This window comes from Mirounga angustirostris, unplaced genomic scaffold (assembly GCF_029215605.1).
Source record: "Mirounga angustirostris isolate CCGP_5_RB_7025 unplaced genomic scaffold, mMirAng1.0.hap1 SCAF_5, whole genome shotgun sequence".
Classification (NCBI taxonomy): Eukaryota; Metazoa; Chordata; class Mammalia; order Carnivora; family Phocidae; genus Mirounga; species Mirounga angustirostris.
The window spans coordinates 89337295-89361862 of NW_026991713.1; the positions used below are offsets into that span (position 1 = coordinate 89337295).

At 42.0% G+C, this 24568-nt stretch overlaps 2 protein-coding genes across 7 annotated transcripts in view; one reads left to right on the forward strand and one right to left on the reverse strand.

The window, feature by feature from the left end:
- Positions 1 to 10254, forward strand: part of EPS8 (EGFR pathway substrate 8, signaling adaptor) — a 177930-nt gene extending 167676 nt beyond the window's left edge. For all 6 annotated transcript variants that reach the window (XM_045873804.3, XM_045873803.3, XM_045873807.3 and 3 more), the window contains 3 exons: positions 5170 to 5350; positions 6479 to 6608; positions 8365 to 10254. In XM_045873804.3, the coding sequence (XP_045729760.1) occupies positions 5170 to 5350; positions 6479 to 6608; positions 8365 to 8478 (425 nt within the window). In that variant the 3' untranslated portion in view covers positions 8479 to 10254. The remainder of the gene's footprint in view (positions 1 to 5169; positions 5351 to 6478; positions 6609 to 8364) is intronic.
- Positions 10255 to 18880: 8626 nt separating this feature from the next.
- Positions 18881 to 24568, reverse strand: part of PTPRO (protein tyrosine phosphatase receptor type O) — a 241860-nt gene continuing 236172 nt past the window's right edge. The window contains exon 27 of the mRNA XM_064591529.1: positions 18881 to 24250. The gene's annotated coding sequence lies outside the window, so the exon portion shown is untranslated. The remainder of the gene's footprint in view (positions 24251 to 24568) is intronic.

A 24568-nucleotide genomic window follows, 5' to 3' on the forward strand; every position in this document is an offset into this window, starting at 1 on the left:
TTACTGTTTAGTTGTTCTAGAAATTCTGGCTAAATGCAATAAGCATTAGCCTACTTTAATAAGTTACTTTCTTCCCCGAAGTAGAGCTGATTTACCACCTTCTTATCCATATCCCAGCCTTACCAAAAAGTAATGGAAAAGTTAAGCTTTAGAGAAATGATTAGCTGTGCAGCAAAACAACTGTGTGTGTGAGAATGTGTAAGTGTGTAGAAGTATGATATGCTACTAAATTTTCTTAAATGTTTGTGTATTTTTTAAAAGATGCTTTTAGTTTTTTCAAAGACACTTAAAAACATAGTTTTGAGATGAGAAAGTTCTGTAAATATTTTTATTGATTTCCCTAAGGAAAATTTCTCTCTCAGAAAGGACTGTTCTTTTTTTCATTTTTACCACAAGTTTATAACATTTCCCTTCTTTGATACGTCAGCACAGTAATCTTTGACACTGTGGTACTCTTTCCAGGCCTCGATCAGAGTTCATAGACATCTAGTCCCCATTTGGAACAAGCTGTGGGTCGGGACAGTTTATTCTTTGTCCTAGTCTAAGAAACTAAGAATAACCTAATGGGAAAGAGGCATAGTTTGAATACTTTAAAGATAGAGACCTCTCCTGATAATTGTGACTCATCATTTTTGAATCTGTTTTTCATAAGTAAAAGGGTGACATTGGTATATAAAATATATCCATCTCTCCCCAAATTAACATCTCTACTTGTTTCTTTGTAATAATAAATAAAATAATAAAAAGAGTTTACATTTACCTACACAAAGTTCCCTTTTAAAGATATCTAAAAGATATCTAAAGATAGTTTCATGTTAAATAAATGTATTTCTTTTTATAAAACACTTATTTTCACGATAGCTTTTTTCTGAGCACGTTTTTGGAGAACAGTTTTTCTGAATGAACGTGGGGGCTTCTCAACAGTCTTTTAGAACCATATAGCATATTTAAATGTATATTTGTCAATAGCCAGATTTCTCTTAAAAAAAAAGCCTTTTCTGTTTCCTACATTCTCTGCTTACTGCCTAGATTTCTGATGAAAATAAAATGGAAGGAACTGGAAAGTGAATACTCACTCAAAAAAAAGTTACCAAATAGTCCTAAACAAGGAAAAAAGTCAACATGCCTGTTTTTTAAAATGAAGCAGGTAGCAAGAGTGAGACAGGGACAATTCTTTTGCCTATTCAAACTGGCTGCTTGGAGCCTGGGTCATATAAGCTATTCAAATTGGTTTATCGCAGGATTCAAAAAGGTTCTCCTCTTATCACTTTTGAAGATACCAGTGCCTCAGGTATTTTGCATTTCTTCTACTTCCTTTGAAATGTTAGTCCTTTTATTTGGGTTTAATCTTTTGTAATCAGAAGTGTTAATTTCAGAAAGAGGTGTAAAGTCAGGCTGCTTTGTTACTGTGTGCTGGACCATGCAAATGGAAACCAGAAGCCAGGAGCACAGCAGAAGAGGATTTTGTGCTCTGTGGAAGGTTATGCGGTGGACTAGAGATGATCATGCAGAGGCTAAGTTAATTTAAGAGAAGAAAATAAATCTTTTAGTGTGGTGATACTTTTTCCCTTTTACTCCTTTGAGACATACTCGTATTCTGTGTGGCAGTTTGATGCGGTGAATTAAAAAAGCTAACTAGTGGAGTGCATGTGTGCACTTAAATGAACCAGTCAGCATTGTTCCCTCTCACCCTCTCTAGCCCCCTCAATCTTCCTCCCTGTCGCCCTTCATTTCTCCTGTTCCTGTCTTTTGACTTCTCCAGAAGGTTTCCTGAATACCTAGGCATTAAAAAATTAGACTGAAAGAACACTATTTGGTTATTTCACATTTTCATTTACTTCCCAAAGACATCAAACGCTTTATGAAATACTCTCCCTGAGGAAGGCAGGATGGAAGGAAGGAAGTTTAGAAGGAAGGAAGGAAGGAGGGAAGGAGAGAAGGAAGGAGAAAAGGAAAAGAAAAAAGACAAAAAAGATCATGAAAGAGTAGTCACAAAAAGCTCCCTTAGTGGCCAGGTCATTGCCACTTGCCAAGTTAATTAGTTAACTGAATTACTCTATCAGTTCTCTACTTAATCCTTGAAGATTATATATAAATAATGTATCTATGTGTGCATATATATATATAGTAAATAAATTATGTATGTCATTGTATATAATGTAGTGTGTCTGTGTATATATATATGTATGTTTTTAAGTACACAAGTACATTTTTCTCTTTCCATACAGTAATTTCTTCCCCATTTTTCTCATAAAGATATGTGCCTATACACATCTTTCCCATGAGCATAAAATGGGTTGGGGAGAGGGATAATGTATAAGTTAATCAAAGGTAGTTTCAATGACTTTGATCATAAAGCAGCCATGAGCGGAAAGTCAGGAAATCCAGTTCTAACTAAATTTTGCTAATTAATACTGTGATTTTGACAGATCATTTCTCCTCTGTGGCCTCCATTCTCTTAGCTGTTTCTTTTAGGGGTGTGTATATGATGCTTTTCAAAGTCTCTCTCACTGAAAAAGTCAGCAGAATGCCTTAGTCATTCCTTTATTCGGTGAGTATTTATTGAATCCCTACCCTGTTCTAGGTACTTCAGGGAAAGCAAACAAAGGAGGCACAAACCCGTTTTTCTCTTCAGGGATATATTTTGATGAAAGGAGATAGATAAGTAAATGATTGAGTTGATAGGGAATATTATAAGTGGTTTTGGAGAACAATAAAGCCATGTGGATAGGAAGTGCTGTTGGGGAGGGGGTTGCAGTTTTAAATACGGAAAATCTAAAGGACGGGAAGACTGAGCCAAGTGGATTCGTGAGGGGAAAGCATTCTAGGCAGAGGCCCCTAATTTTGAAGAGCACCAAGGAAGCCATTATGAGCTAGAGCAGAGGGCTCTGAGAGCAGTAGAGTTACCTCAGAAAGTGGTCATCTGAGGCCTTTTACTGGGAGTACTTTGTATTACTTGGAAAGGTTTAGAGCAGGAGAGTTGCAGTATCTGACATACATTTTAAAAAGATCACGTTAGCTGTTCTGTTGAAAACAGAAAGAAGAGCAAGGGCTGCCGTGGTCAAGAGTAGAAGGAAGGCAACCTGTGAATAGGCCAGTGGCTCAGACTGAGCTAGTCACAGAAAAAATGGAGTAAGTGGTTGGATTTTTGGTATATTTTGGTGATAGGACTAACAGAGTTTGCTGATAGATTGGACGTAGTAGAGAACAAAGGGGAGTCTAGCAGAGCTCTGTGGCATTTTGCCAGAGGAACTGAAGAAATGGAATTACCATTAACCAAGTTGTGAAGTATAGCCTAAAAGCAAGCTTTAGGAAGAAAAGTGGTTCAGATTTGGACACGTTCTATTTGAGCTATCTAATAGACATCCAAATGAATATATCAAGTAGACGGTTGGCTTATATGGGTCTAGAGTTCTGAGGAAGAGTCTGGACTGGAGAAATAATTTTGGGAGTCATCAGCTTTTTTTTTAATAATTTTTTTTAAATGTTTTATTTATTTATTCATGAAAGTCAGAGAGAGAGAGAGAGGCAGAGGCAGAGGGAGAAGCAGGCTCCCCGCCTAGGAGGGAGGCCGATGCGGGACTCGATCCCAGGACCCTGGGATCATGACCTGAGCCGAAGGCAGACGCTTAACCATCTGAGCCACCCAGGCGCCCCGGGAGTCATCAGCTTTTAAATGGCACACTGATCATTAATGGAGTGAGTGCAGGCAGAGGAGAGGTCCAAGGATTGTGCCCTGGGATACTTCAACATTACTTACTGGGGGGAGGAGAAGAATCAGAAAAGGATACTGAGGAGAGGCCAGTGAGACGGGAAGAAAATCAGGTGAGTATGGTGTCCTAGAGGCCACAGGAAGAAGGCGTTTTAAGGAATGATCACCTTCTTTGTATGTTGCCGGTAGATTAAATAAGACAGTGACTGGGAACTGACCATAGTGGTTTAGCAAAACGTAGTGGAGGGATGGGACCCGAAGCCTATTTTTTAGCCATGAATTCAAGAGAAAATTGGAGAACAAGAATGGGAGTCATCTAGTATAGACAGCTTTTCATGGAATTTTACAAAACGGGGAGCAGAGAAATGGGCAATATCTGGGAGGGACATGTGGTCAAGAAAGGGCTTAAACGGGAGAGGAACAATAACAAAATGATAGTTTTGTCTGCTGATGAAATGATTCAGCAAAAGAGGAAGATGGATACCCTAGATAAATAGAGGAGAAATTATTGTTGAAGTATTTAAATAGGCAAAGGACATGGGATCTAGTGCGCATGTAGGGGCGTGGGCCTTAGGAGTGTGGGAGCAGTTGATCCATAATGTAGTAGGGAGGGAGGGAGTAGGGAAGGGGAAGGGAAGGAAGGAAGAAAGGAAGAGAAGGAAGGCAGAGTGCATGGGGAAGGTGCTGGTAGGTGAGGAAAACCGCTGAGGGAACTTATGGAGGTTTTCTTCTAACTTCTTTATTTTATTTGACATTAGGAAAGTGAGGTCATCAGGGTGAGAATTGGGGAATGAATCTTGGAGGTTTGCAGAGAAAGAAGAGAGTAAATACCCGTCTAACATTGGGCAGCTATTTGGTCTAGGGCAGATTCTCAACCTGAGCCTTGTTGACATGGGGCTGGATAATTCTATGTAGTAGGAGACTGACGTGTACATTGTAGAATGTTTTGTGCAGCCCAGGCCTCTACCCATGGCCTGATAGTTGCATCCTTTCTCCTCCTCCTCTCTAATTGTGCCATCCAAAATTGTCTCCAGCCATTGGCAGATGTTCCCAGGGTCAGAATTTCCCCCCACTTGAGACCATAGACCTAAGGAAATGCAGTATGATTGTCAGTAAACAACAGCCTGGTTGAGGTTCATATTCATGAATTTAACATGAGATCATTCAGCATTGTTGTATTATATTCACTGTGCAGGTGCAGGCACAGAATAAGCAGAAAGTTCGATTTAACAAGGGTTGGAGTTTTGCCAAGTGAATACAATGAAGAGGGAGAAGAGCCAAGGAGTGGTTTTAATAATTGATCATGGAATTTGTCCTGGGTGAGGATGAAAGTGAGGAAAGATGATAGGAACACTACAAGTCCTTTTCATGTCAAAGGATTTGGGGCATTGGGGTTCTAGGGAGAGGGACATGTGTTAGGGGTTTTCAAAAATAACCTACTCCGTGTTGGTGTGCAGGAAGGAAATCTCAGATGGAGGAAGTCCAGGATGAGCTCATCCACAGACTGACCATTGGCCGGAGTGCCGCCCAGAAGAAGTTCCACGTGCCACGGCAGAACGTGCCAGTTGTCAATATCACTTACGACTCCACACCAGAAGATGTGAAGACATGGTTACAGTCGAAGGGGTTCAGCCCTGTGTAAGTCTCTCTGGGAATACTTTGCATTTCTGTGTGTAATATATACCTTATTTTCAGTTTGGTCGCTAAGATGTCACAAATGACACTTTAAAAATTTGGGGCCAGACTGCATTTATTCCATGCTCAGGAAATAACTATAGATATTTATAGCTAAAAAAAAAAAAAGAAAATTGGAAGAAGAAATAACTATAATTTGGTGCTACTTTGTTTTCTAGTTGATAATCAGACTGCTTATCCGTGGTCCCTTAAACAAACTGTCAGTGGTTTTGAGGTGGTAGCTTTCTTTTGCCCTCATCTGGTTACACAGGGTAGGACTAAGGTGTTAGCTGGACTCCCCAGACCTTAGAGGGTATATAGTGGAATGTTCTGCTGCCGGATATAGATTCTCAGCCAAATAAAAAATAGATAAATTACCTATCATAGATTATAACCTAATAGAGCTTTTCCCTTAGTAAACCCATGGCAACAATTCATCCACAATCTAAAAATTTGAAAATATTTTATGTGTATTTGATACAAGGAACTATTTCAATAATACATATTTAAGAGAATTTTATAAACTCATATACCCACATGACTGAAAAATGAGATACATTGGTTAGTCAGTTGCCTGGTTACTAGAAAGTTATCTGTTCCCCCTATGAAACACCATATTTCAGGGAATTGGTACTCAGCAATAATGATACTAACTACAGTCGGCTCCTTTTTGATACTTTATAATCATCTTCTATAGCCTCAGGGTCGTCATCATGAAAGTCCCTCTTGTCACTGCCTTGAATAAGCACTGTAGTACCATTTTACAAGAGTTTCATTGTATGGAACACTTAGAAAAGAGAGGTTATGGCATATATATATATATGCATATGTTTGTTTGTTTGTTTATTTATTTATTGAGAGAGAAAGAACGTGAGCTGGAGGGGGTGGGCAGAGGGAGAGGGAGAGAGAGAATCCCAAGCAGGCTCAGTGCCCAGTGCAGAGCCGGATGCCGGGCTCAATCCCATGACCCCAAGATCATGACCCGAGCCGAAATCAAGAATGGGACACTTAAATGACTGAGCCACCTAGGTACCCCTATCTAGATAATATTTTTAATGATATATTTCTCTTTCTTTCTTCATGCTTTTTCAGGACTGTCAATAGTCTTGGAGTATTAAACGGTGCACAACTTTTCTCTCTCAACAAAGAGGAACTGAGGACAGTCTGCCCTGAAGGGTCCAGAGTCTTTAGCCAAATCACTGTACAAAAAGCTGCATTAGAGGTATGACTTGTCAACCTAAGTTGGTGTTTGTCTGCATTAATCAAGAGTGTGGACTGTGAATTGAAAGCTCTGAAATCAACTGTTTATGTCCATAGTGGTCAATTTCCCTTTCATACAGAGCTGAATTAAATTTGACTCTACTTTTATAATTGATTACTGGAGACCATCAGTGACCATTTGCAGGGAGATTAATTTATCATAAATGCTCCTCTAACATGAAGCTTGGAACATATGCTTTTGGACATTTAATGAAAAGCCTAATGTTCTCATTTTATATGCATTAACTACTTCTGTAGGAATTTAAATTTTGACACAATAATGGACATTCACTTCCTGAGTGAGTAAATGCCTTAAGAGGCCAGAACTCTTTTGCCTGTTCTTAATATTTAGTTCGGAGATTCTAGTAGGCTACTGGTTACAAGGTCTTAAAATCCTGGCTGTGGGTCTTAGGTCTTGTTATATATTTAAAAATCAGAGGGAAAATATTAGGTAGGAATCATTGAAAGAGAGAATGCTGAAGAATAATTATTTAGTCATAGTTGCAGGTAGGAAAGGAGGAGAGGAAATGTTTTCTAGATTGAATATCCTTAAGCTTCCCATATCCTACTCTTCTTAAAATGGGCTGTGTAAGGGTAGTAGTTTCAAACTGTTATAGCTCACAGCTCTTAATAGCTTTCATGAAATTATACTTGGACTCAAATAAAAGGGTATTGGCTTTGGCGTAAAATTGATACATAGTTTTCTCTAGCAGATATATCCTCTAAATTCAACAGTGAAATAACTCAGAGTGAAATGGCTTCATGAATGCAACCCTGTAACCACTCTCAGGAGAAATTTTTATCTCTTGGAAACTTTTCCTACAACATTGATCTTGGGAGTTCCATATTAGGTGGATCTTGGGCGTACTCTGTATTAAGCTTTCTGTATATTGAATATGAATGAGGATTGTATCTTTTCTGAGGCAGTTTTTTTACCATTACGCATTTTAACTTTATTGAGAGTGTATGAATTTCCTTCTCAAGGGTATGATAGAAAGTTCCAAAATTTCTGAATTCCTTTGAGTCAGACTGCCTGTAATTTGCCCTCATCATACACTTCCTCTTGGTCTCTCGTTTCCTTTCCTCTGGATATGAATGGAGGTTCTTCATCTTCCTCAGCTGCCCTCCCACCACACCCTTCTCTTGCATCTAGTCCATCTTTTAGATGACTCACCTGGGTTGCCAGAAACTGACGAGAGCAGAATAAGGAGGGGTGCACAGGGATGGTAATTAGAGCGTGGCAAGGAGAAAAGCTGCCATGAGGTCAGAGGGTCAGAGCCTTCCTGTAGTCTGAAGCAAGCTTGCTGTACCCTGAGCCCAGTCTTTGAGCCTAATTTAGAATCCCCTAAGGGCAGATCTCGCTTGACTTAAGAGGGTTCTTCGATAATTTACCATCTTATTATGCTTATTGTACACATATCTTATTTCTCCCAGGGAATCTAGAGCATTCCACATACATTATTGATTTATCCTTATCATGTCCAAGTGAAAGGCATGGTGAATGAATTGCCTTCAGACACTTAATAAATGAAAAAATGATTAATGTGATATATTAGCGAAGTCCAGGAGCATCACTCTATATGAAGGGCAGCCTTCAGTTTTCCCCAAGAGATATTCGAAGAAAAACAAAGGACTCTTAACCCTGAACCATTTCATTACAGGACCCGCAGCCTGCACAAACCCATAGCCATCTTGTCTGAACCATGTTTGTTTTTCAGGATAACAGCGGCAGCTCCGAGTTGCAAGAAATCATGCGGAGACGACAGGAGAAAATCAGTGCCGCGGCTAGCGATTCGGGAGTGGAGTCTTTTGATGAGGGAAGCAGTCACTAATTTGTTTTTAAACTCCATTTAAATTTGTGGCATTATTCCAACATGCTTTGTTTTAAGAAGCCATGAAGGGAATGTCAGATTCTTATTTCTCAGAATACTTAAGTTATCGCCATAAAGAAACAATGCAAACATAAGTAAGCGGAGGACTTGTTTCCTGGCCCATTATTTTTATTAAAACTGAGTAATTTTAAATAGCTGTTTTGCCCTTGAGAAATATTTTGCCTGCTTTACCCAGGTGAGGTTTCTTTCATTGGATTAATTATTTCATCCCCCATCTCAGTGTATAAGCAGGCAGCTTTTAACAGCGGTGAATTTATTTACTGCAGCAAAACAGAGATATTGCCCGTGACTTAAAATCGAAATAATTTCAGTTTTGCCCATGACTGGTGTCTGTCATTCAGAGCGTAGCTTACTTTAGGCTAGCCTCTGCTTACTTAGGTCTCTTCTTTGACATACTCAATGATAGAATATTTAGATTTATTTAAAGTTCTTAATGCCAACAGTTTTTAAAAAAATATCAGAACATTTAATGAACTGTAAAATACAAGGCCTTGGACATGCAAATATAAACCTATGGAGCATTCCCAAGACAGTTCATTTGTCATGGCTCTGTTGATCACAATTCCTTGTATAGCCTGTATTTTGATTTAGTTTATATTCTGCTTATTATCTGTATTGTGTTCTTATATATGAGAAAGCACAAGTGGAAAAGAGATCAGATGCAGTCAAAATGTGTCCCAGAAAGTAGCCCGCATTGGTGTGCATTACAGTATTTTGTTTAATGAAGGCCTCGGTTCTGAATATTGATATGAGTAGTTAAATGGATATTGGGACCATTTTATGTGTTTATCTGTGTCAAGTTTTTCTGATAAGAAACAATTAATTTACGTATATTTTAATCCTGTGAAAGATTCTAGGTAGAGAAAAGAAAGATACTTAACCTTCAACAAATGTTATTTTTGGAAACACAATTTTTGTCATTAAATGTTATATTATTTCACATATATAAAACAGATGTTATGTAAGAATGTTGTATATTTTAACATAAATCCATTTAGAGAGATTATCTAGATTCATTAATTTTCATAGTGCCTTTTTCACATGAGTCAGCTGGAAAGTCTGCAATAAACAGTATTTGCTGTATGTTAATAAATGGCTTCTGTCTCATTGGCAAAAGGGATCTTTGGTATGTAGACTGCTGATCAGGGTTGAGCAGAATGGGAAAAACAGAGGCCCACTCTTTTTTTATTTTTTTATTTTTTTAACTGATTTCCAGTATAGTTTAGCATCTAGTAAGAGCTGGTCACAGTGGTAAAAACAAATGTATGACAGCAGTTATGATTACTAAGTGCTTCCACAGAAGTGCTTCCTTAGGTATCTATAGTAACTCTATGAGTTGTATTTTATAGACAAGGAAACAGCTTCCTAGGGTCTCATTTCCCCCCTAATTATGGGAGATACGGGAGTTGCTCATCTTCCCTAAAACAGTGTCCCTTGGACAAAGTGAAACAAACATGAGAACGATGAAGGTTACTCTAGATCTTTTCCATGTCATACGCACTGACACGCATTTATAACTTAGCCCTTATTGAAAGTCTCTGAAAATGGAGAGATAAGACAAGAGAAAATAGAAAAGTTAAAATAGCCTGAGTGGAATGTGGCATATATGATATTAAAAGAATTGGTGTAATTCATTAAGATGTCTTTATGCTCTCAGATTCCAGTGGAAAATAACACAATGGTGGCCACTGCAGGAAGCAGTTGTCTTCTTCCGGGCTGTGGGGACAGAGGGAGGAGTTGGGGGCGCCTGGGTGGCTCAGTTGGTTAAGCGACTGCCTTCGGTTCAGGTCATGATCCTGGAGTCCCGGGATCGAGTCCCGCAGCGGGCTCCCTGCTTGGCAGGGAGTCTGCCTCTCCCTCTGACCCTCCCCCTTCTCATGTTCTCCCTCTCATTCTCTCTCTCACATAAATAATTGAAAATCTTAAAAAAAAAAAAAGAAGAAGAAGGAGTTGGGATTCATGGAATTTAGAATCTTGAGGGAGAGGTACTGCAGAGTTTGGATCCAGACATCTGGGGAGTTTGGTCCCTGGCACCTGAGAAGTTTAGAAGAAAGACCCCACAGCTGGTAAACAGACCTTTGAGAAGGGGGCACACCCTGTCTGGTGCTGTGGCCTCAGGAATTCAGAGAAGAATTCAGTTGAGAAAACCCCACAGAGGTGGAAATCAGACCTCAGGAGACCATGCCAGCCAGCTGGTACTCAGATTTCTATGAGGGCATAATGAGGCTGCTGTGGGGAGTGCAGGAAAAAACCAACAAACTGGTAACTGGAACCTACTGGGGATCAACTGCTACTTATAGAGTGAAGAACCATTATTAGGGTGATGTTAATATGAGCGGGAAGTAGAACAGAAGGGAGAAGGTGCCTTGTGCCCCTCTAGCTTCCCGTCTGCCTATAACATACTCTTTGGGCAGAATCTGTTGGGAACACACCTGGCAACGCTCCAAATCACAAAGTTGAGAAAAGAGGGGCAAATTTGAAAAAGCTCAGTTAACCAACCCATTCCAATTCTGGCTACTTAGCCTGTATACTTAACTTTTCTATGCATATTTGAGATTCCATATAATCCTTCTGAAAAATTCATACTTTTACCTAACAAGATGTAATCATCCTTCTCTGTTACTTAAAACAGCACTTAACAGACAGAATTGGTTAAACAGGAAAAAAAAAACACTGAGCTATCACAGAGGTAGTGATGATAGGAAGCAGCTTCCATCCCTTGGGCTAGGGGAGCAAAGGGATGGTTTGGGTTTATCAGCGTGTAGAAGCCTGGGGGAAGGGCCCTAGAAAGCCTGGACTGAGAACCCTGGGGTACGTGCTGTCTGGTGTTGGTGCTGCTGGTGTATCAGGAGCACGAAGGTGAGATGCCCTGAGGAGCTGGGACAGAAAGCTTTGAGGAGAGGATTCTGGACAGTTGACGCTGGTATCTCTGAGGGGGTGTCGTGATGCTGGTTCTGAAAACGTGGCGGGGGGCAGAGACTAGAAACTAGAATCATCTGCTACTGAATTAATTGCTGCTGCCAAAGTGGAGATCTCTTCACTGGTGTTAAGCCATTTGATGATGGCGTGCCTTTGCATAGTTTTCTTCTTGTTTCTTGATCTTGGTGTTCATCGAGCTTCTTGGGATTGTGGGATCACAGTTTTTATTAAATAAGGCAAAATTTTCAGCAATTATTACTTTTTTTTTTTGGTCCCTCCTGCCTTTCTAGCATTGAAAGGCTCCAATTGTATGTATATTAGGCCATTTGAAGTTTGCATGTATGTTGCATGTATATTAGGCCATTTGAAGTTTCCCCAAGTTCATTAATGCTCTGTTAATTTTTCCCCAGTGCTTTTTCTTTGTGTTTCATTTTGGGTGGTTTCTGTTGCTGTGTTCCAGTTCATTACTCTTGTCTTCTGGAATTTCTAGTCTGCTTTTGGTCTCTTTCATTGTATTTTTCATCTCAGACATCAGAGTTTTCATTGCTGAAAGTTTGATTTGATATTTTAAAATATCTTCCATGTCTCAGTTTGTTCAATAATTCTTCTTTGACTTTATCAATCAGAGAATACAGTTAAAATATATGTCTTAATGTTCTTGTTTATGAATTCTATCATATGAGTAATTGAGTTTTGATTGATTTTTTTTTTCTCTATCATGGGCCTTATTTTTTTGCTTCTTTGTATGCCCAGTGATTTTTAATTGGATGAAAGACCTTGTAAGTTTTACCTTGTTGGATGCATTTGTATTCCTATAAATATCTTCCTGCTTTATTTTGGGATGCTGTTAAATTACTTGGAAAGAGTCTGGTTCTTTCTGATCTTGCCTCTATTAGGTGGAACTTGAATAGCATTTGCATTAAACCTAATTTTATCCCACTATTGAGACAAAACCCTTTTGAGTACCCAAGCTATTGTTCCATGAATTAGGATGTTTTCTATTCTAGCCGATGGTAAGAACTATTCCTGGTTCTGTGTGAGGTCTGACAGTTGTTCCTCCAAGCCTTTCAGGGAGTTCTTTCCTCGGCCTTGGGCCATTTTCTCATACACTTGCACTGATCCATACTCAACATAAGACTGTGGACATCCTATAAAGATCTCCCGAGCTCTCTTCCCAGCAGCGCAGCTTTCTCCTCTCGTTACTCTGGGCTGTGAACCTTAGTCCCTTTGTCCTTGCTACACTTTAAGCTTTGTGTTTTCAACTCAAGGAGTCTGCTTAACTCCACCTGGGCCCTCCCTCCCTGCACTGAAGGTTGGAAACAATCTCTAGGCAGAAAGCTGAGCAATTTTAGGGTTTTTTCACTTGATTTTTATCTTTCAATGATCACAGTCATTCAGTGCCCCCTGTCCAATATTTTGAAAACTGTTCTTTCATGAATGTCATACATTTGGCCTGTTTTTTGTTTCAGGCTTGAGGGTAAATCCAATTTCTCTGATTCCATCTGGGCCCAAACTTGGAGTCACCTTGCTTTTTAAAGTACATATTTCACTGAATACAGATATCTAGGTTGCCACTTTTTATTCTAGGACTTTAAAAGTGTTATTCCACTGACTTTTGGCTTACATTGTTCCTAATGATAAGGCGGTCAGTCATCATTCATGCTTTTCCTTCTGGCTGTTTTCAAGATTTTTTTCCAGTGTCTTTCATTTTCAGCAGCTTGATTATAAAGCTGATAGATGTAGTTTTCTTGGTATTTATCCTGTTTGGGATTCAATGACTAAGTCCTGTTTTCCCATTGTTGAAGCCCCTATTCCTTTCAATACTTTTTTCTGCTCCTTTCTTCCTCTCCTTGGCCTCCTATTACATGTATGGTAGGCCACTTGATATCATCCCAAAGATCTCTGAATCTCTTAATTTTAAAAAAGTTTTCCCATTCTTCAGATTGGAAAATTTGTTATTATGTATTCAGGTTCACCAGCTTTCCTACCCCTACCCCTGTGATCTTTTTTTCCAATATGCTGTTAATACAAAAAATTTTTTTGTCAGTTATTTTATTCTAGGATTTACATTTCATACTTTTATTTAGCTTTCATTTCTCTGCTAAGACTATCTGTTCAGTCATTAAAATATTTCTCTTTAATTTTTTTAATAACTTTCTTTTATTTCTAAGAATACATAAAACCTACTTTATAATCCTTATCTGCTAAATCTAGCATTTGGGCCATCTCAAGCTCAATTTCTATCGATTGCTTTTTTTCTCCCCCCACCCAATGGTTCTAGTTTCCTCTTTCTTAGCATGTGTAGTAATTTTTTATGATACACTTGGCATTGTAGAGATGTCTTTGATACTCTAGAACATGTTATCTTTCTTTGAAGAATATTCTTGTTCTAGCAAGCAGTTCTACACTGGCTGATCACTTTGAACTTGTATAGCTTTGGTTTTATACTTTTCTGGGATGGTCATGATGGCTCAAGTTGTTTCCCAAGGTCTTCTAACTTGATGGGACTTCATCTACAAACTCTCGCTCTTCTGCATATCTGGTGAGGGCTTAATATTCAGCTTTGTCTGTACCTGTCAAGAGTAGTTTTTACTGTGGAGTCCTTACTTCTAAGGAATTTCCATAAATTTTATGGATGAATTTCCAGGTTATTTTGTATCTCAGGTGGATTCCCTAAGTGTTAAAAGGTGTTCCTTTCAGTATTTTCCTCTAAGAAAATCTATAGGAAATTGAGATTCATTTGTTTTCTAAAAATAAATTTATGGAGGCTACACTAGGGGTTATGTAGAGATCTCACCAGGGCTGAGTCTGCTCACTTTCCTCTCAATGCTTACACTAGCAGACTGGAATAGTATTCGAAAGTCTGGATTCAATAAAGGGGTTTCTATAGAGACTGGCTGTTTGTAAGTAGGAGAAGACACTGTTCATTCAATAAACATTTAGTAAGCATCTACTTTAAGAATTGGATATGAAGGAGAATCCTAGATATAGCCTGTGGCCTCAGAAAACATATAATCTAAAGAACTGTGCAGCTTGCATTATTTATCCCTGGAGCTAGTCTTACTGATCTCCTACGGGCTAAAGTACACCCTAAAACCAGCAGTGGGGGGTTTCCTAGAGGCTGTGATTTTCTTTTGTGACATTTAGTTTTTCCCAAAGGGCATTCCTCCCAGTTAGTCTAGTCAGAGATCTTTGTAGAGTTATGTAAGAACCCCTAGGAAGGAGGTGGGAGGGGCAGGCAGGTACCATTCTACCACTCTTCTCTGGGGGCTTCTTTTCCTTATTTAAGACAAAACAAAATTTAAAAAACAAAAAGCTGCAGTTGCTATAGGCAACTCCCAGAGAAAGGTGGTGTTTCCAGCAGTCCTGGGTCCCGAAAAGAAATGTCAAGTCTGGACTCACATCTTCCCCCTCCTCACCCACTCTCTCTCCACCATCTTGTTTCCTCAGTGTCCTCTTGGCTGCAGACCTCTCCAACATCTACTCCCACATCACCTCACAACCTCCTTTCCTGGCCTCTTGGTTCCTTTCTGTCCTCAGAGTAGAGGACAGGAAAGAGGCTGAAGAAGCTGGTGCTCTGAGCTCAGTTTTATGGGAAGCGCTCAGTGTTTTGGTGGAGAAGGGGCATAGTTACCAGGCAAAGAATATCTTCCAGTATCCAAATATTTGGGTTTACCTTGTCAAATTTGTAAAAGGTGATAAAATAAAAAGCCAGTAAAATCTGGTAAGCTAAAAGGAGTTACTAAGAGCTACACTTAGTAGGCTGTAATCTGAATTGGGGAAAGATACAGCTATTAGTTGCTATGAGAGGACTAAAGTCCTGAATCTGGATTTCTGTATCAAACGAGATATTTTAATAGCTGAGATGCTTCCTGAAGAGCCTTAGGCACACCGCCTTTGCTTTGGTGTGGGGATAGGGTGGGCAATGAATCAGGGCTCCTGCCAGGCCCAGATGGTCCTGGTCCAGGCTGGTCCCATGGGCTCTTTCCTTCCTGAGTGTAGTTCCAGACTCTTGGCCCAATTCCTGCTTCTTTTCTTGTCCCTCAAGCCTGGCTGTGGAGTGAAACATAATTTGTCCTACTTTAGTTATTCCCATCATCCCCCCCGCCCAAATGAACACACAGTCTTTCAGATAATGGAAAAACAAGGAATAATATATTCACACGGTGAGAAATTAATATCTATACCTGGTCCTGTTTTAAAGTTTCCTACTTTAAGCCGGTATCATATGCTAAGGCTTTCTGCCTCCCATCTAGTCTAAGGGAAGGGAAAAAAAGAACTGAACTCAGTATTCTAAGATCTTTCACATATAACCCCACTTTACAGATGGGGAAATTGAGACTCAAATATGAGTCAAGTAGCATATCCAAAGTCACACAGTAAGTAGAAAAACTAAATTTGGACTCAGCTCTCTTGGACTTCTGTACAGCCTGCATTATCTTTACTCTCAGATATCATAGGTCAGTGTAGAAAAAAATTTAAAGCATAGAAAGCATCTTTTCAAGACCTGGAATTTTATATAGTATACCACTGTATAAAATAGGTTAAATCAGAGTTTCTCTTGTCGAAGCTGCAGAGAGGAGATTTGGAGCCTCGTTTGGAAATCACTGGCCCACTTCCCATAGATTCCCTCCTCCACAAAGACCCTTGCAGGTGAACGTGAAGGTGGATTGGGAGCTGACCGTTCCATGGCCACAACTAGACTTGGTCTCAGCAGTCATTTACATCTTTGGGAAATTTCAAGTGGCTGACCACCCCTTCAAAACAGCATAATAATGTCAGGAAAATTGCCTTTGGACATCCTTTCTTAGTTTATTTTTTTTTTTTTTAAGATTTTATTTTTTTGAGAAAGAGTATGAGTGATGGGGAGGGGAAGAGAGAGAGTGTGTGAGAAGCAGACTCCCCTCTGAGCAGGCAGCCCAGTGCCCTGGGATCATGACCTGAGCCGAAGGCAGCCGCTTAACCGACTGAGCCACCCAGGCGCCCCCTCTCTTAAGTTCATACTTATGCTTTGAAGTAGAAATTATAAAAGATGCCAATAAATTGACAAGTACTAGTTGATTCTGGTCCCAGTTTTCCCCATGATAGCCGGGCCAGAGCCAGGAAGAGATACACGTTTGCTGCAAGTTAATCTGTGGTGTGGTTTATGCAGGAAACCTAACAAACAGTGACAGGGTCTTCAGCTCCCGGGAGGCATGTGGTAAAACAGTGTGACTTGCACCAGGGAAGAGAGGAAAGTGGCAGAGCCACTGCGCCACAGGCTAAGACAATTACCCTGATCTGTTGTCTAGCTTACAAAATACAGCCCTTTGCAAGGTGAGGAGGTCTAGAGCATTAATAGCTTGTAGCAACCCAGGATCCTGCAGCCAGTGAGGGAAGACACATTTTCATTAGGAAAACAGCACAGGGAATTTAGTTTATTACCTCGTCTCTGTAACCAGTCTAATCACAGGGCAGAATTTAGGCATAATTCATTTCATTTGTCTTGCAGCAATAGGGGAAAAAAATGGAGGAAGTGACTATTGTTATTTTATGCCTTGGCAACAGCACAACGCATTGACAAAATGCAAATTAGAACAGCTATCGGGAATGGCTTGGATGCTTCTTGCTTCTTGTAGCATTTGTCAGACTGAGTCTCCCACAGCCCTGTGGGACATGAGTGTGCAGATGAGACAGATGCCTGTCTTGCAGAGCTGCTGACTCCAAGTTTGGCAGCACTGAGCCCAGAGGGTTGTCACCGCGAATCTGGGGAGCCGGGCTCGCGGAGGGCGGCGCATGGTCAGCGCTCCCACGGGGGACATCGCGGAATCACCTGCGCATGCCCCGTCGGGAGATGTCGCGGTGCTGGAACGAGTGGGAGGTCTGGCGGTCACTTGGAGAACTGGACAGCATTTATTCCGTGCCAGCTCTGCCAGGCCCCGGCTGGTGCTTTACGCAACCACAACTCCACAGGGTATTACTTTGTTTTTGTGGGGACACTTAGGCTTAGGGATGGTCGGGCGCGTCTCAGAGCTCGCTGCTCAGCGTGGCGGAGCACGGGCTGCTCGAACTCCAGGTCTGTACTTTTTCAGTGACGTCACTCTGCCGCCTCAGAGCACCAGGCACCACACCCAAGGCTTTGCATTTCATCCTCAACATTGTGGAGGAAGCTCTTCTGACCCCCATTTACGAACAAGGAGCCTGGTTCTCTGAGGGGCCGAGCGGTGTTCACAGGGGCGCGTGCTCACTCCAAGCCTCTATTCTTAACTCTACAGCCAGGAGAGTTGACTCGTAACTCTTACATCTTACACTTCGTACAGATTGGCGCCTTTGTCTTAGACAGAGCTTGCCTGCACAATGGCAGACGTTTTCACTGAATGTGGGTCAGGTCGTGGCACTGCTCTGCTGGGGAACCGTCTGTGTGGGTGATGTGCACTAGACTCGAAACACACATTGCCGATGCACTTGGCAATAGAGAATCAGAGCAGAAAGGCAGGCCCGGACAGTCCAGGACTCTGATCTGGAGGGTCAGCCCCGGCTTCGACACCCCGTGCCTATGACACAAGAGTCCACATTGCATCACAGGCTGCACCTCCTTTAAATTCTGAGCTGTGTGACTAGGTGGGGTGGGGGTGGGGGTTCACTTGTCACCCTGGGGCAACTGGCCCAGCCCAATTCAGGGACCGACTTCAGATGCTCTAATCAAATGTATTCAAGAATTCCAAGATGGCCTTTGGGGACAGTGGGTGGTTGGCTTGTCCCAGGGAGCCATGAAATACGCTGTGTTTTTCCACAGATTGTTTTCAGCCCCACCACATGTTACAGCATCTTCTTGAAGCCCTATACTACCATAAAGCCTCCATCACCACGTCCATTTCACAGATGAGACAACTGAGTCACAGGTGGGCAGAGTTTCAGCTCAAGTCTCTCTCTACCCATCGTCTCTTGTTCTAAGCAGCTCCCTTCTGCTATCCTGCTGGACCCTTGGCTGGCCTGTTTCCCAAGCTCACTCACAGGTTACAGGAGGATGTAATCTAGTTTGGTTTGGGACGTAAAGGAACCCTTCCAAGACCATTCCGTTCTGTATCTGTAAAGGCGGTAGTGGTTCCAGTGAACTTTTCCTAGTTTTCCTGAGCATCACCGCACACGCCAAGCCTCATGGCCTCCTGTACGTTGGGGCTTTTATTGATGTGAAACCACAGTGGGGCTTATTGTTCATAGGAATCCGGGACTTTGATTCAGAGCCAATAGCCTTACATGAGGCTAAAGAATTCAAGTGGGTTTCCTAAGTAATGGTCTTCTTATGATAGGGTTTAAAAAAGGATAACAAAGAGAAGGAGAGATCTAATGCAAGGTAAAACCACTTCTGGAGAAGAATGCATATATTTCCATAGAAAACTTTATTAAAAGAACCTTCATTGCTCCTGTGGCCTCTTCCTGAGCACTTGTTTGCATTGTGGGGTAACCTTGCTCTGCTCTGTTTCATTTCTCACCTGCCTTCTGGGAATTCTATGAGGAAGTACACACCACTGCCCTGGAAAGCTCCCATGGTAACGGAGGCCACCCACGGTCATAAAGCATATCCTTGTGCTGCCATGTTAGTTCAGAGCAGCTTGACTGCCCGGGCTGGCGATACCGGAATCACTGTGAGAACACAATGGAAATGTGTTACTTGGTCACATTATGGGCCTGCGGGCAGGTGTTCCTGCTCCAGGTAGTGATTCAGGGTACCAGCCTCCTTCTGTCTTTTTGGCACCATCATCTCGATCTGGAGGGGGGGAAGGGAGGGACAGAGAAAAACAGACAGACAAACAGGCAGAGATGGGAGTTTGCTCCTGGGTGATTTTCAGTGGTCACAGGCCAGGGAGTAGAGTTGACCATTTCTGCCTGTCTTCCCTTGCACAGCACGAACTGTCAGTAGCTGGCAAATGTGGGCTTGATGTGCTGTTACATCGGCAGTAATAGTAAATTCACTGGATTCTGTGGAATAACACGTGAGCTAGAGCTGTCTGTGGAGGCTTGGAAAGAAATTGTCACTTTGGAGTCATCTAGAAAGAAAAGTTTCAGAAGGCAGGATTGGAGGTTAAGTTGCCCATATGGGGGCTCTGGTGACTGATACAGTGGGTTTCGTGAATGCTTGCTGAGTGCAGGAATGAGTGTACATCATTAGTATTTCTTAACATGGCTCTGTGGTCTTTAACACTTTCATATGGCAGGGTAGTCTTTTTTGACCCTTCTAGAAAAAAAATCACCTGTCCCGCTCTTGGGCCCACATTGGATGTTTTATGTTTTTCTATCACAGCACGTGTAACACTTTGCTGCCTTTAGTTTCACTTCTAACTTCCCCCGAGAGAATAGAAATTCCTCGAAGCAGGAACCTTGTTTCATCCATCTTCATAGCCCCCGTGCCTCATAGGGGATGTTGAGTAAATAAATGATTTTTTGAGCGGGTTAGAAGTTGACTATTTCTCAAATGGAATGGTTTGAAATTAGACCTCTGTTCAAAGCAGCTCTGGGCCCTAGCACCCACACACAGCACCTGGCCTTTTACCAAAATGGGGACATGGTTTGGGCTTCGAGCCTATATCCACGAGAGGTATAGACGCGGACATTCTTAATGTTAGCAATAAGGTGGTTAGATATGTAAACAAAAGAAGGAAATGCTTTCTGACAAACGAAGGGATGGACTGCCCGGTGAGGGGGCAATTCTGCATGCCGGAAGGGCTCAGTAGAAAAGAACTCACCGTCCGCCAGCGACTATATGGTTGAGGAGAATCCTCTTTGGAGGAGGAGAGGAGGCTAGCTTGGTGATTCTCCTCAAGGAACAGGGACCATGTCAGGGTAGTGACGGATGAGCAACAAGAACAATGAGAAGCTAGTTCGCTGTTCTACAAGCCATGGGGAAAAAAGCCTGACACCGTTCTCTTGACTGGTAGGCACTGCCGAAAATACACTGACAACGTTTTGAGATATGTAAGTGAAACATGGTGAAAAAGACTTGACTACTGTTTTCTTGTTCCTTCCAACAACAACCGGATTTCATGGCACATTTTTGAAAGTGACCATATGGAAGCACTTGCGCTTCTCACAGTGCCTAGCGTATCGCAAGTCGTCAAGAAATCTTTCACTGGTCAATGGATTGATTCGTTCCACAGGATTCGGTCAACAAACATTTGTTGAATTAATGATCAAATAAACAAAGGACGCTACCTTTACTCCGGGCTTAAGGGCCCCACTTCTCTCAAGTTCTTGGAAACTTTGACCTGCTATTTCCCACAGGTGACTCTGCCCTGAACGGCCTTCAGTTTCTTAATGTCCCTCATGATACAACTCCTGGAGCTACACATCACACTCCGTCTTTCATCGAGTGAACCCACCAGGATCAGGCCTGGCCATAAGCATTGGCTGAAACCGAAAGCCAAACTTGCTGTTCTGAAGGACCAGGTGTCCGAGATACCATAGCTCACGTTTTTTGTTTGGTTTTTTTTTTTTTTTTCCAAATGCATACGAATGGGGCTGTGAAAAACTAGGGGTAGAAATTTGCATGTGTTCTGTTTTCGTTGCTTTTTACCCTTTTGGCCAAAGGAGACGTTCTATTTAGTCCCCGGGCATGGCCTCTGCACTTGGGGCCTGTGCCAAGTACCCGGCTCGAAAGCGGTGAGCCAGGAAGCGAGCCAGCTCGTTTGAAACACGTTATATCAGACGTTTCCTGAGGTGGAAAGGAAGGCCTGCTTGCTAGAAAGCGGGGAGGATTTTGGCTCTTAGAGATTGGATTCAGTAACTTTAACTCCTTGGCTAAGGGCCAGTCCTCCAGCAAGCAGCTATCATATGGTCTGTAAAAAAACTCAGATCCAACGTCTCCAGCCCCTGCCTTTTGGGGTGGGGTGCGGGGGGTGGGAGGGGAAGCTTTTAGAACAGGAGAGACCTTAGAAAATCCGATTAAAGATTTTATAAGAGATTAAAATAATCTTACTAGCTTCTCTCAATTTGAGGGGTCACGTTGACTTTGTAGTGGAAAATGATAAGCCTTGAATTAAAATGCTGTCCAAAAAAATGTTGTCATCCATCACTTTTGCTTCCCCTTTTCAAGTTAAATAAAATCATATAATGTGTAGTGAGGGATATATTGGTATTAAATATTAAATTTATAAATGAGGCCCTCATGGTAGTTTCTCAATTAACTTTAGAAATTGACTTTTGCAGTGAAGAAATTGGATCTCCACACACTGAAAGTTAAATATTTTGTGATTCCAGAGTCTTCCTCTCTTTCCATGCACCATGTAGGCTATTATGACCTGTATGTGCCAGCACCTCTAGGTTGAGAACATTGTAGCATGACTCAGATGATTAAACCAACAACAACAACAACAATAACCTTATTAATAATACAGAGGCCCTGGCAACCTCCCCTCTGAATGCTCACATTGAGTCCTGGAGTGGAAGTGGTTTTAGGGTACATGAGAGGACAAGATGCGAAGCACCTTTGGGTGAATTGTCATACTGATACTCTTCATATCTGAAAAATCTGGAGCTATGGTAAGACATTCTACAGTTCGTGAACGGAGACTCAGGAGAGAGAAGTCCCAAAGGCATCTGTTGGGATGAAAATCCAAGCCTCCTGACAGATGGATGCTTTCCTCACTATAAATTCTACAGCCTCAGGAGCACCCGTGTCCCAGTGAACAAAGTGACTGCTCTGGAGACCCCTGAAGGAAGGATCTGGTAAAGTGCTTTTGTGGGAACTTTCTGTGGTCTCAGCTCGGAGTCTTCAGTCTAAACTCTGGCTACTTTATCTTCTCTTTTGGGAAAACTGATCTGGTACCATTTGATCCCGACATTGAAGGGGATGCTCAAGAAAAAACATGAAATATTTACGAAGTGCTTTAAGTTTCAGGGGAAGTAATAGTCCAGTCTGCAAAGCCAAAACGAATTCCACCTTACCCGCTCCATCTTATCGGCCCCTTCCGAGGTTGCCCGTGTCCCTCCTGACCTGTCCTTGTGTGAAAATCTAAGAATGTCACACAACCCTTTGCCACCTTTCTTTAGCCCCGTGTGTTCCTGAGAATGGAGTGATACCTTATGAACATGTCCAAGAAGGGAAATGGAACAGGTAGGGGTGAGAAGAGGAGGTGGCAGCAGGGAGGCGAGAAGGGGAGGAAGGGAGGTGAGTGAGAACTCACAACGCCTGAGGAGCCCAAGCTGTTAAGCCACGGGGTCTGGGTGTCCTCTGCCTTTCCCCCTGCAAGGTGAACCTGAGACTCACTGACCAGCTCTTGCAGAGACCCGTGCCAAGGTCCGCTGTGGCCAAGCCTTCTCAGTGGCAGGAGACGGCGGGGTGCGGAGCTGTTCGCTTGGCATCCTTCGCCACCACTAAGGTCACTGATAAATTATTAAGCTGCTCCTAGGTACATGGCTTCGTGAAGATGATCAGGAGTGAAGGGAAGCCAGGGCAAGGGGTGATGATCAGATACACAGAGAAGAGCAAAGCCTGCGGAAGCACACACGGGAAGGCGGGACAGCCACATTGCCACAGTGAAGCAGTCAGCTTGTGTTTACTCTCAGCTCCAAATGTTTTCCTTTGTATCTCCATACCATCACCTCTTATTTTTAAGGAAGTGACACAAAGTAACAGGCTTCACGATGCTGTCAAGACTTCTTGACAGCATGAAGGTCACAATACACAATCACGTACTGTAATTATACAAAATCCGAAGAAGAAAATGTTACTAGTTACACTGGTTAAAATGAAACCGACAACCCGAAAGAAAACAAAACCAAAAGAAACCTCCGTTGGAATCCATAGAGACGCTTGACAATAGCCAAATTATCGTCCTAGCATGCTGCAGTTCGTTGCCATAACTTCATAAATCCCCAGCTCTTTGAGGGAAAGAAAGTGCGTTTTTCACAGCCTATATAGTTCTCAAAGAAATAGCTTTCACATGTATGCAGGTCCACAGAAAAAGGAATGCAAAGTCTAGGCACCAAGGTTGCTCAGACAGCAATGGAGTCTTAAGAGTCCTTCTTCAAACTGTTCCGAACCAGATCTGGTTTGGTGAAAAAAGAATCTGGACAGTGACATTAGTTCAAGAGGGCCCAGGAAAAAACAACACTTAACTGTTAATAAGGAAGAAAACCATCAAGAACTAGAACAATAAGACTTAAATATTTTTTCTACTCTACTTTGCAGCTGGATTACAGCTTTTCATATTTGGAAAACATATGCAGTTGATCTGTGGGTAGAACCCTTCTCTCTTCCCCCCACCCCCTCCGCCCACCCCACTCCTGATCCAGCAGCTTAATGTTGGAGGACAGATATCGCTGGTTCAATTTCCTTGAAGTGGAATTAACATTTCCTCATGTGTGACCAGGCCACTTTTTAACAATGAGGTATAATTTGATACTAACCATTCCTGTTCCCTCTTGGGCTACGGGCTTGGTCGGTCGTGTGGGTAAAAACAATTCAACTTCCTGATAAAATCACACATACAAAAATTATTGCACTTAAAAACAACAACAACAAAAAACTCAGCCCAACCAGCCAAGGGCCAAGGAAACTCTTCGGAAGTGCTGTGCTTCCTGCCCTTTGCAGAGCGTCTGGACCTTTGTGGTGTTCAGTTGAATTTGGTCCGTTATTAAATGTCCAGAAGTAAAGGAGTCCAAAAGACACTGTAGGCTCTTTAAGGCTAAGTCTTCCCAGTGCTTCGGTGAGATAGATTATCTCCTTGGCCACAGACTACAAAGCAGGGGCCCTTCTTAGCAAAATGGCCAGCAGGGCCCCTAAAAAACTCTGGAAGCAAGGGAGGCATGTCCTGTCCTGTGGATGAAAGAGAGAGAGAGAGAGGGAGACAGTAAGCAGCTTGGCAGGGACAAGGCACACACTGACAGGTCGGGGGCTAGAAGTAGAGCATCTTCCTCCCGATTCCACTACTTGCTCTCTTCACACTCAACCCCATAGCCCATGTGGACACAGGCTTATCTGTGCATCTTTTTCCCTTTAAGTCCCTTTTGTGGATCTAAATATCTTTCCCTTTTTGGCAAATTTTTTTCTTAGTCTTTACCCTTCCTGCCTCCTTGGGCTTTCTATGTTTTGATAGATATAAAGGTAGAATACTAATCCTATCCTGCTATCCAC